The 13,304-nt window shown below is 42.3% G+C and overlaps 1 protein-coding gene across 1 annotated transcript; it reads left to right on the top strand.

Moving 5' to 3' along the window:
• The first annotated feature begins 5,500 nt into the window (after positions 1–5,500).
• ZNF703 (zinc finger protein 703) lies at positions 5,501–8,712 on the top strand. Its single transcript, XM_018561023.1, has 2 exons — positions 5,501–5,815; positions 7,054–8,712. Exons 1-2 carry the CDS (start codon positions 5,603–5,605, stop codon positions 8,428–8,430), a joined length of 1,590 nt encoding a protein of 529 aa, XP_018416525.1. The 5' UTR covers positions 5,501–5,602; the 3' UTR covers positions 8,431–8,712.
• The last annotated feature ends 4,592 nt before the right edge of the window (positions 8,713–13,304 follow it).

A 13,304-nucleotide genomic window follows, 5' to 3' on the forward strand; every position in this document is an offset into this window, starting at 1 on the left:
AAGTAGATTTTTCAATTGACTCTTGTTAAAGAAGCCCATCTGAAAAATGTTGGCCAAACACTGACAGCAGCCAGTCAGCCAATAAACCAGTGGGGGACCCCCCCATTCATGCTGTGATGATGATGATGATGATGATGAGTGTGGATGGCTGGTGTATGACCAGCTTAGGCATTCAGCTGTGGGGCCAAATGAGAACAAATGCTTAGTTCCCCCCATGCACACTAAACAGCATGTTTGGGGGAATCTTCCCTGCTGGCTATTGTATTTTGACAGCTGATTGTCTGAAGTCACTGTTTGGCTGACAATGTTCAGCCCAGCTCCTTTGTCAAACGGAGTAATGCCGATGGGGCCAAAATGCAAGCAATGTATGGAAAGCTTAAGAGCAGAGAACAACAGGGGTTTAAAGAAAAAATTCCAGCCCCACTACCTGCAATGATTTCTCCTTCCACAAACGAGCAAAATAAAAGACTCCATGCACTATTTATCTCTCATCATACATCATTTCATGTAGTCTTTATTGCTTTATGACCAATATATTTGTGTGTACTAGGTTAATGTGTCAGGCAGTCGTATTTTCCTCCAGCTCCAGATCTTTGAATTGCCTGGCTTTAAAACAGCAATACAATTTTTTTTTGTGAGCAGCAAGGAATGTATATGTCATATCTGCGGCAGCAAAGGATTCTGGGCGTGAATAGGGCTCCTTCCAAAAAGGCAGAGTGGTACCATAGCAATATTTCCAAGATAAATGAGACAAGAAAATAACATTCACCTCCTCTGATAACACAGGCCTGCAGTCATTTATCACATGTAATTACTGATAAAGAATCTGACCCCTGCACTAGCAGCAGACCTTTAAATAATTCAAACAATGGTACTTTATTACTTTTTATCTTGCTACGAGCTCATCAAGATGTGACCTGGCAAAGCTGCCTCTGCACACTCCTTAGCAGCAATGCACCTTCAGGTTAGATAAACATTAGCGGCGCCCTCTAGCGGTCTCAAGCGGCGTCACCGCTCCAGCGATCTCAGTGATTTGGTTACAATGTTCAGCAAAGGAAAAACATTCTCTGAGTATTATGAAACATTTTATACCTGCGGGGAGATTAATAATCACAGTGTGACTAAACAAAGGCATACACAGTGGGCTGGTGTCTCTGCTTTCTTTTATTTCCAATACTGGGCACAATCTACATCCTCAGTGCTTCAAATATATGTGATTATAGCTGGTTTGCTGCCTGAGGCTCTCTGACTGCTTCAGGGCTCATTCACATGTGCCTTAAGGGCTTATATCCACTGGTGGTGAACAGAGAGGTTATGCGGTTCTCTTTCCATCCATGAACTGCCCAAAATGTGTCCTATGCACATGATCTTGCTAATAAATAGCATAGTGCATAAGCAAGCAAAAGCGTTACAGCGCAAGAGTGGCAACCTTCCAACCTAAAGCAAGGCACAAATGTTACAAATTGTGCTTTCGAACTGTTTGCGAGCGTTCAATATGTGCTGTGAGTGGACACAAGCCCTAACGTGCTGATGTCCGTTGACATGCATTTTAGACGTGTTTTGTTGTGTTTTATATAGAACTGATTTGAATGCAAAAAAATGCAAGTTGATGCATCCAACATGGGGCATACAGAATTTTTCCAGCACTGCAACACATTGGTGAGAACAGGTCCGATCCAAAGCATTGGATTATCTCTTGTCCGTGCATTTCACCTACCCAAGAAAATGTATTTATTTCATTTATTATTGGTATTTATATGGCGCCGACAATTTATGAAGTGCACATTCACATCAGTCCCTGCCCTCAAGGAGCTTACAATATAAGGTCCCTATCTCACATGCATTCATACAGGGGCCAATTTAGACAGGAGCCCATTAACCTTCCAGCATGTCTTTGGAGTGTGGGAGGAAAACGGAGTACCCGGAGTAGACCCACACAAACACAGGGAGAGCATACAAACTTCTTGCAGATAGTGACCTGACTGGGATCTAAACCAGGGACCCCCAGTACTGTAAGAAAAATGTAGTTAAATGCACAACACCATACCCAGTGTTGAACTACATCTCCCAGCATGCTATGTCTTTCAGTCAGCACAGGAGACCTGCAGCTGGAAAGTGAATAGTCATCACGCCTGTACGAAAAGTCTCCATCACACAGAAAAAAAGGTGATACAATGTCCACATCAGCTTGTTCATAGATCTGAGCAGAGCAATAAATCACTTTGTCATAGCCATACCTCCCAGCCACAGAGTAATCATTCAAATGTATGTGAAAGTAGGCAGATTCTGCAGCACTGAATTCTACAGTATATCACAGGCACAGCCATACATGTCATGCCATGCTTCACAGTGCACCCATCTACATCTGTTGTATAGAAATTGCTGTGTCTGTACCCATACATGAGAAGAAATGACCACCCCTGGCAGAGTATTGCTACGTCTGTACCCATACATGAGAAGAAATAACCACCCTGGCAGAGTATTGCTACGTCTGTACCCATACATGAGAAGAAATAACCACCCTGGCAGAGTATTGCTACGTCTGTACCCATACATGAGAAGAAATAACCACCCTGGCAGAGTATTGCTACGTCTGTACCCATACATGAGAAGAAATAACCACCCTGGCAGAGTATTGCTACGTCTGTACCCATACATGAGAAGAAATAACCACCCTGGCAGAGTATTGCTACGTCTGTACCCATACATGAGAAGAAATAACCACCCTGGCAGAGTATTGCTACGTCTGTACCCATACATGAGAAGAAATAACCACCCTGGCAGAGTATTGCTACGTCTGTACCCATACATGAGAAGAAATAACCACCCTGGCAGAGTATTGCTACGTCTGTACCCATACATGAGAAGAAATAACCACCCTGGCAGAGTATTGCTACGTCTGTACCCATACATGAGAAGAAATAACCACCCTGGCAGAGTATTGCTACGTCTGTACCCATACATGAGAAGAAATAACCACCCTGGCAGAGTATTGCTACGTCTGTACCCATACATGAGAAGAAATAACCACCCTGGCAGAGTATTGCTACGTCTGTACCCATACATGAGAAGAAATAACCACCCTGGCAGAGTATTGCTACGTCTGTACCCATACATGAGAAGAAATAACCACCCTGGCAGAGTATTGCTACGTCTGTACCCATACATGAGAAGAAATAACCACCCTGGCAGAGTATTGCTACGTCTGTACCCATACATGAGAAGAAATAACCACCCTGGCAGAGTATTGCTACGTCTGTACCCATACATGAGAAGAAATAACCACCCTGGCAGAGTATTGCTACGTCTGTACCCATACATGAGAAGAAATAACCACCCTGGCAGAGTATTGCTACGTCTGTACCCATACATGAGAAGAAATAACCACCCTGGCAGAGTATTGCTACGTCTGTACCCATACATGAGAAGAAATAACCACCCTGGCAGAGTATTGCTACGTCTGTACCCATACATGAGAAGAAATGACCACCGCTGGCAGAGTATTGCTATGTCTGTACCCATACATGAGAAGAAATGACCACCCTTGGCAGAGTATTGCTACGTCTGTACCCATACATGAGAAGAAATGACCACCCTGGCAGAGTATTGCTACGTCTGTACCCATACATGAGAAGAAATGACCACCGCTGGCAGAGTATTGCTTCAACATGACTGCGCACCAGTGCACAAAGCAAGGTCCATAAAGACATGGATGAGCGAGTTTGGGGTGGAGGAACTTGACTGGCCTGCACAGGGTCCAGGACCTCAACCCGATAGAACACCTTTGGGATGAATTAGAGCGGAGACTGCGAGCCCGGCCTTCTCGTCCAACATCAGTACCTGACCTCACAAATGTACTTCTGGAAGAATGGTCAAACACTCCCATAGACACACTCCTAAACCTTGTGGACGACTTCCCAGAAGAGTTGAAGCTGTTATAGCGGCAAAGGGTGGGCCAACTCAATATTGAACCCTACGGACTAAGACTGTGATGCCATTAAAGTTCATGTGCGTGTAAAGGCCGGCGTCCCAATACTTTTGGCAACATAGTGTATCTGTTTCATCATTTTATAAATCTGCTCGGGAACGTATTCACTGTTCTCCAATGTGTACATATGTTCTGTTTCTTCATAAAACCCCACCATGATTCTGGTGGAGACTATAAGCGGCCGTACCAACTCTCATTGCATACACATGTTCTGCCATTGCCGCCATGAGCATTGATGTGCAGCTGACGGTGAACCACACGCATGTAGACAGGAAGTAGCTGCAAAAAGGCGGTCGCAAGTCATCAGCAGCATTGAGATAAAAAAAAGTAAAAAAACATGAAAACTTTATTTTTTTATTATAAAAGGCAGCTGTTCATTATTGTTATTACAGACATTTATATAGTGCTGTCAGTTTACACAGTGCTTTACTTAGTGCACATTCACATCAGTCCCTGCCCTCCAGGAGCTTACAATCTAAAGCTGGACATGCACATACAGTATGTGAGAAACAAGAAAAACACTTGATTCCCCCACTCATGCTAAACAATGTAGATGGGGGCATCTCCCCGACCCGCAGCTGTCAGAATATCCAAAGCAGCTGATTGGCTGCAGTCACTGTACGGCGGACAATTTGGGTGGTGCCCGCAGTTGGCATTTTGGAGATTCACAGAAATTGGCCAAAATCCTAGCAATGTATAGGCAGCCTAAGGTCTCTAGTTCACTCACGCACGCACGCACGCACGTGTGCACACGCACACACACACACACACACACACACACACACACACACACACACACACACACACACGGGCCAAATTAGACTGGAGCCAAATATCCTGCCAGTATGTCTTTGGAGTGTGGGAGGAAACCAGAGTACACCCACACAAGCACAGGGAGAACATGCAAACTCCATGCAGATACACAGTCCCATAGCAAACTACATATCATCCAATTAGGGTGGTTTAGCTCTGCTGTAACTAGATCTGGGGGGAAATGGTATGTGGCAATAAAGCAGACAGATTTTGGAGCAGTTGCCCACAACCAATCAGCTTCTGTCATTTTCATAACTGAAAAGAGAAGCAGATTGGTTACTATGGGCAACTGCTCCAGATTCCGTCTGCTCTGATTTCAGCATCCACACACCCCAAAAATAAAAGGACCATGTCATGCCTGTGCCTCTGTCCCATGGGGTGTACAGCAATGATTTCCAAGCTGTGGATACGGTAATTGCTGTCACATAGCACAGTGCGGATACAATGTAACCAGTCTGTATTGTATGTATGTATTGTATGTATACAGGTGTTGTCATGTATGTATGTATTGCATGTATACAGGTCAGGTGTTGTCATGTCTGTAGACACATCGTCCTCTGCGCGCTCCCAGGACACCGGATCGCACGAAATTCACCCCCACGGCACTGACAGGGTTAATCTCCATCCTGTCTCCGGCCACTCCCCGGCCCCGCCCCCCTGAGCTCCGATTGGTCGCCCCTGCCCGAGCCTTTGAAGTGGTGTAGAGAGCGCTGGGCTGGGTTTAGCAGGCAGAGCCTTGCAGCCAGCTGGAGGAAAGGGAGCACAAGGGGAACCTCTCAACCCTGGACATCCCTCCTCCAAATGAACTGTTCTCCCCTTGGATCTAGCACCGACACACCACAGAGCTGCCCGACTCCTCCAGCACCATTGCCTTCTCTAGCGCCCACTCACCCCCTGCGACAGGCGAACAGACTGCCCATCAGGGTGCTGAAAATGCTGAGTGCACACACAGGACACTTGCTGCACCCGGAGTACTTGCAGCCTCTCTCCTCCACCCCTGTCAGCCCTATAGAGGTAAGGAGTGCTTCTGGATCAGCCCTGGGATCTTTTCGGGAGGTGCCGTCACATGTTCCGCAGGATCTCTGCTTGGCTGGGTCACCTCTAGTCTGGGATCCGCAAGTTTACTGTTGTGCAGTAATTGGGGGGGCCCTTTTTATCATTGAGATATCGGGAGATCAGATAAGAAGTCTCCAGTATCCACACCCAGTCATGTCTGATGAATGCCGGTGACAGCCTCTGATTACAAGGAGTGCTCTGTTTGCTTTTTATTATTTTTGTTCTTTTCCTCTTTGTGTTGTGTTTGTGTGTTGGCTTCCCTGCCCTCTGATTGCAGCCGATCCCCCAATCCCGATGTATTGTGTAGGGATCATCATGTTTGTAGCTTGTCATTCCCTACAAGAAAGCTGCTGATGATCAATACGCCTCTTGTTCTAAAACGATCCAACAATCTGCTCTGTATGGCATGCAAAAAGAAAAAGTTTATTTGATGAGAAATAATTCAGGAACACATTTGTCTTCTCTGCTCTTTTTGGTTGTCTCATATTGGCAAGTTCTTCTTTTTAATCTCTGATGGTCTCCTAAGTTTTTTGTTTTTTTTTTATATTTCTGCATTATTTTATTTATTAATTAAATTATATTTTTTTTGTTCTAGATAAGTTTCAGGAGATTTATAGCCTGAAAATAATAGCTGGGCTCTGTTGAAGGGGAGAGGGAAAAAAAGAAGAGGAGTGGTTTAATCAATGTGTTTTATATTTTTCTCAGGCTCCGCTCTTTGTTTTTTGTCGCCCGAAATCTCAATTTAATTCTGCGTATGTTTTTAAAGTAACCCAGTCGTCTGATGGCTTGTTTGCATGGGACCCCTTTTTGCCACTTTGTTCTTTGTCGGTGCTTCTGAAAGGCTTTATGTGCCGGTTATTTTTCAGCTTGCGTGCCGGTCCTGGTTGATAATAAATGTCAATGGGACAGGCGACGTATGTTGGATATAATTATCGCTGTCTGTGCATATAGTTTTATAGTTTTTGTTTTATTGCTACGGTTACATGTATAGGAAATATACAGAAGAGCTTACACTCCTTGTAATTGTCACGAGGTAGCTAACTAGATATGAGGGACGCTGTGATTTTTTTTTTTTGGACCTACCTTACTTAGAGTTGTAAAGAACATAAAGCTGATTCGAGTTGGCTTTTCTATAGGTTACAATGTGTGCTTTGCTCTTACCAATGGCTTTAATGTGTTCTTTTTCTTACCTATAGTTGGACGCTAAGAAGAGTCCGTTGGCCCTGCTGGCTCAAACCTGTTCTCAGATCGGAAAACCTGATCCCCCTCCTTCGTCTAAGCTGAACTCTGTGACTTCCAGCAGCGAGAAGGAAAGCAGCCGCAGCTCTTCGCTGAAACTGGGAGAATCTCCGCTAGAGGACAAGTCAAGCTTCAAACCGTACTCTAAGGGAGGAGAGACGAGAAAGGAAAGCGGATCTTCAAATGGTGGCAATGCGGACAAGGCAGGATTTAGGGTGCCTAGCGGTTCGTGTCAATCTTTCCCTCCGCACGCCGCATCTCCGTCCTCAAGGGTGAGCTCCCCCGGACAGCACTGTGAATCTAAAAATGCGGATGGACAAGAGAAAAAAGAGCCTGAAGCCATCAAAGTGAGCGCAGAGGTGTCTCAAGCCAACCCCACCCTTACTAGAGCCAGTATCAGCAACTCCAGCGCAGAGTTCAGCCAAAGCGGGGACGTTACCCCCAGCAGCAAATCGGAGCCGCCGTCCCTGGGATCTGGCCACGTGGCCCCAGTATCTCCTTACAAACATGGACACTCAGTCTTCCCTCTTCCACCGTCTGGCATTGGATATCATGGATCCATAGTGGGTGCCTATGCTGGGTACCCGTCACAGTTTGTCCCTGGGTTGGATCACAGCAAAACAGGCATGGTTGGTAATCAGCTACCTGGGACTTTAGGTTTGCCGGGGAAACCACCCAGCTCTAGTCCTCTGACCGGAGCCTCTCCTCCATCTTTCATGCAAGGATTATGCAGGGACCCCTATTGTCTGAGCTACCACAATGCCTCGCACCTCGGTTCTAGCAGCTGCTCCACCTGTGTGCATGATCCATCTGCCCTGAAGTCCGGATACCCCCTAGTCTACCCCAGCCACCCTCTTCATTCAGTGCATACGACAATGTCTTCCAGTGTCACCCCTTCCTTGTCTGGCCATCCTCTGTATACGTACGGCTTTATGCTACAAAATGACCCAGTCCCTCACATATGCAACTGGGTGTCTGCAAATGGACCTTGTGACAAAAGATTTTCCACGTCAGAAGAACTCCTTTCCCACTTACGGACTCACACAGCCTTTCCTGGGGTTGACAAACTTTTGGCTGGTTACCCTACATCTGGTTTGGGGTCTGCTGCTTCCTGTCACCTCCATCTCCCTCCAACAGGGCCTGGAAGTCCAGGGTCTCTGTCCTTAAGAAATCCACATACTTTGGGACTAAATAGGTACCATCCGTATGGAAAAAGCCCTCTAACAACGCCCAGTGGTCTCCCAATGCCTTCATTACCGGCAGGATCTTACTATTCCCCGTACGCTCTATACGGACAGAGGTTAACGTCAGCTTCAGCGCTAGGATACCAGTAAATAGAATTCCCTGACTCATAGACTGTATATTTATTTACTGTATGTTAGCTTCAAGCTGGGAATATTAAGTGCATTATTTACAACAAAAATCCAATGGTATGCAAACATTCTGTGTCCCCAAACAATTATTTTGCATTATCAGTTTGTCTTCCATTTGGTTTGGTCTTTTTTCTTTTTTTTTTTTCTTCTTTTTCTGTTTCCATTTTTTTCTTTGTGCAGTTTTGCATGATATTCATCGCTTATACAAACCCTTTTCTTTTATTTCCCTTTTTGGGAGGTTAAAAAAAAAAAAAAAAAAGCCTCCTCTTAATTTTGTACAGCTCTAAAGAAGTGTATTTTTTGTAATGTGTTCTCGGCATGGAGGGGAGCGGGTGGGAGTAGAGAGAAAGGAGAGGAGACAAAATGCATTGGTGGCTATCCAAAATTGGCAAAACTTATTTTGTTTAATAAATGACGACTTAAATATTCACTTTGTGTTTTTTTAAATCTCCATCCGGTTTTATTTCCCTGTACCGAAAGATTTTTCACCTGGGTTGCTGATTTACACTGATGAGAACTACAATGCCAAAGCATTCACAAGTAAAATATCTGGAATGTATTGATTACAATAAACAATGTTTTTGTTATTAAAAAAAAACAACAATATTTTAAGATTGTTTATGATTTTAATAATCGACTGATGTGCAGTTGTTGCAGAATGGAGATCTGCCGCCATCTGCTGGTGGTCGGCGGTATTGCATACATTGCCTGCACAGTAGAAAATGAGCCGAACAAAATCTTTAGACAATACATATTAATAGTATTTTATAGATGAGTTTATTATCCATAAGGTCAGAGTTACCTTGGCCTTTCTATATTTAAAGTGCAGATTCATTTCATTAAACTTAATTTAAGTTCATGCATTTTTATTAAGGTCTTTTTGATGAGTTATTTTATCATTTATTATCCTAAAGCTTTTTAGGAACTTCTAGTAAATTCAACTCGAGAAACAAGAAGACAGTTCTAATAAGATCTGTTTTAAATAGGATGTGTAGAATGAAGAGTGAGCACTACACATCTGAATTTCTGTATGCAATCCCGAGTCTGTACACTTCAGGATTCTGAACCACAAAAAGAATAGAAAAAGAAGAATAAAAATACATACAAAATATAATAAAATTGCAGAACTGTAATGAATATTGTTTTTTTCATATAGAGGAATTTAGTTTGTTTACCATAGTGAATATTCAAACCCCCATTAAGTTACGAGGTTGCTAAAGATGTGAAAATAATTCTATGGACACTTCCCAAATGACATGTTTAACCAAGCCAGCTACTTGTGATACTGGCTTAGAGGACTGCGTCATACTGCAGTCCCATTAGGGCATGGCCACTGAATGGACTGTCTTTGGGTTATACTTTTCTGCAAGATTATTCTTTTAAACATTAGAAGGTCAAAATAAAAAGCAAAGAGGGAACTGAACGGATTCCAAAGCAGATGGGCTGTGTTCAGATAAAAAGTAAAAAATGTGGACAAAACTATAAATAAAATACTCAGTTCAAACGTTTTTTATCAGTTTCAGCTCAGACTTTCTTTCAATAAGTTTGAAGGAATTCAATTGAACCTTTCTAGGGTTCATATATTTTGTTACATTACTAGCAATAAATATATAAAACCCTTTCTCTAAATATCTCTTTATATGACCCTTACATTCTAATAAAATAAATATTATCACAAACAGGAAGAATCACCCTGATTACTGCATGTCACATACTTCAAATATAAAAATATGGGTGTCAACAGAGATTGCCATCGACTGCACCCGGTTAATTTACGTATCCAGCACTGTATGTCTTTTTGATGTAGTGAAAATGTCATTTTATTAATGGGATAGAAAAAAAGAGCCCGAGTCTGAGTCATTACGCAGACTTTATTGAAAAAAAAATGATTATTATTATTAAAAGGAATATTTTTTAGAGAACAAAGGCAATAATCCTCAACTTTGACCAGTAAGCAAAAATGTTTTCTATTTAATTTCCTTTTTCCATAAAAAGAATAAAATGCAGTCTTACAATATATGTTACATAACACTTATTTAAATGTTTACACTACACAACTCTATGGGAGAACTTATCTTTTCTTCCCTAATGAGGCAGAAGTGAATGGCATGTTAATTACAATTCTAATGCACATGCAGATTTTGGGACTCCCACATACACATATTTCAGGAAAACAATTTGTTCTGGACTTTCTTAAATTATTTTACTGTTTGTAGACATCGAGGCTAATAAGAACGTATTCTCGCTTCGGTAATCTTTTTCATCCAGTATAAAATTTGTTGAGCATGTTGTATTACAGGAAAGACATCTACAGTTACTTAGGTGTCATAAAAATAACATATGGGTGAGTTGTTTTTTTCTTGTAGCGTATCAATGGAAGTAAAAAGGCCGTGATTCAATGCACAGACTTCTAGTCTGTCAAATACATTCTTCAAAGATTAATATGTCACAACAACCAATCAAAGATCTTGGCAGCAGAGCCAGGGCTGTCTGCTCACATGGAGCCAAATATACAAAACTGTACTTGGCATTTAGTACAGGCATTTATGTAGGGGCATTTAAAACCATTTGTAGAATAATAAGAAATAACATTCTTTGTAAATAAATGTATTTCGCTCATATAACTTTAAAGACAGCCGTTGGGGCGTAAAGAATCCTGGTTTTCAGCTAGATTTCATTTTGGACAATGGTACTTTAAGATTTATTGGAGAAGTTAGTATTGAGGTGAGTTGAATCTGAGCATGTTGCAAAAGTATGACGTGTCATATGAAGAAGCACTTGAGCAAGATTGACAAAACATATCTGGATCTTTGTTCAGTTTATATGCTACCAATAATGGTCTTTCTTTGCCGATAAACTCTGAGGAACAAAAAAAAGTAATGCTACGGGATAAAAAAAGGTCCAATCACCTGAAAAAAAAGCCTCTACAGTTTAATATTTTCTTTTCTTTTATGATGTTCTAATCCTTATAATTACTTAGGTATACCAAAGAGTGTAACCCTGTCCGCTGGTTGCAGAGAGAGTTATTTAGGCCACCTGCCATTATAAGTGCTCTAAACTTGACTGCACAACTACAAAGGAGATAGCTTGACGTGTCTGCACATACCTGTAGATATTTTCTTGAGGTCCTCAGGAGTGTTGAGAAGCAAGGCTTGCTAATACTCTATTTTCAACGGTACAGTGTATGGTCTGCCCACACACATTCCTGGTGGACCATAACAATATTGGGTGGCCTTCATGAGCAATAGGAAGTTCCAGGAGCATATGGGCCAGTTCCTAACAGTGTCATTTGCATATTAGGGCACCCTAGGATACAGCATTCCTGGAGCTCACAAAGTAATGGCTGAAGATATGTGCAGCCTCTGCTAAGTGTCCAGATTGTAGTTCAACAATCAATTAAGGATGGATATATTAGTGATAGGTGTAGCGGTGTACAGTCTAGTCTGCCCACCATAAAAAAGAATCTTGAGAATGTTCATGTAAAGAATGATCAATTTAGGATGATTATAGGATTGATGGGTGTAGCAGAGTACAGTCTGCCCACCATAAAAAAAGATTCTTGAGAATGCTCATGCAAAGGGTTTTTATTTCCACCGTTGGAAAGTGGAAAACCCTTCAAGTATGTGCACAGCAATGGCTAGTAGGTGCACCGTTGTCTGTGTCCCACCAATCAGCTTTTTAAGTATAGTCACATAGAAATTTGGAGGCTTTTTGGAATGACCTTGTAAGCTCTCTGCTTTTAATAGGCTTCCAAATACACCGGTAAAAACCACCTGGAGGGTGCAACAGGAAAAAGAGCCTCCTTTGGCATCATAAAGACATAGAACGCCTACGCATTCAAGAAAAGCTACATTATAAATTAATTCAGATAGCTTGCAAATAATATCAGTTTATTTCAACTCTTTTCTGCTTTTATGTAGGGCTAACATGCAGAATTTCCAGAATATACTGTTACACATATAATGCTGCTTTAGGTTTACAGTTTTGGTTGGATACCAACTCACAGTGAAGTACATCAGACATTTACATCACTTTCATCAGAAATCTCAATAGTTTAGTGGAGAGCTTTGTGGATCCTTCATGCCCACCTCACCATACTTGTTCTACTTTTTTGTTGGTCCTCAAGCCCTAAGCCATAGAAGCCTTCATTTTCATACACAGCACTGATGATGGCCAACTAGGCTGAAATAGCTGCATGCAGTTTACATTAAATGGTTCCGTATATTAGGCTGTATGTGTGTTATAAATAAACTGGCATGCACAATTTAGCCCCGTGGTAAATTAATGATTTGCATGACTCCATGCACTGTTTTTACTTTATTTCTGTCAAGAGAAAAACAGTCTGCCATTGCTGACCTATTGAAAATGCTGGTTGCCTGGCGCTCTCTGATTTGCTGAGATAAGTTATAGTAAATATGGGTTAGTGACTAAAGGAAAATAAAATAGCTGGATTAGTAAAACAGCCCGTCAGGATTTTCAGGAGGAGATTAGCAATAGCAGCCCTCTATTTCTCAAATGGCAGGTTTTATCCAGGACTTGATCTGAGTAGAAATACGGAGACGGCCATTATTGACCCTCTCTCAAACAATGCTAGATGCAGTTAAACCAGATCAGGCTGGTCAAGGATGGCCCCTTACCTCCAACTTGCAATTGCATAGTAGATGAGCAGGGGTGAACCCTGCACTCTCTCCTCCTATCAGCAAGTTCTGTATGCACTGAGCAACTGTTTAAAACCTGATTGGATTACAGTGACACTCCTTCCTCTTCCACACTTAATTCATTGCAGGGTTACTACATCAGGCTAATATTGGGACATGCTGGGGTACTATTTATCC

Source organism: Nanorana parkeri, unplaced genomic scaffold (genome assembly GCF_000935625.1).
Source record: "Nanorana parkeri isolate BGI_ZX_2015 unplaced genomic scaffold, ASM93562v1 scaffold493, whole genome shotgun sequence".
Classification (NCBI taxonomy): Eukaryota; Metazoa; Chordata; class Amphibia; order Anura; family Dicroglossidae; genus Nanorana; species Nanorana parkeri.

Excerpts from the sequence above, each read along its gene's own strand:
- ZNF703 (XM_018561023.1), top strand. The coding sequence starts at position 5,603 with ATGAACTGTTCTCCCCTTGGATCTAGCACCGACACACCACAGAGCTGC. Across the intron at positions 5,816-7,053 it reads CCCCTGTCAGCCCTATAGAG|TTGGACGCTAAGAAGAGTCC; the intron begins GTAAGGAGTGCT and ends TCTTACCTATAG.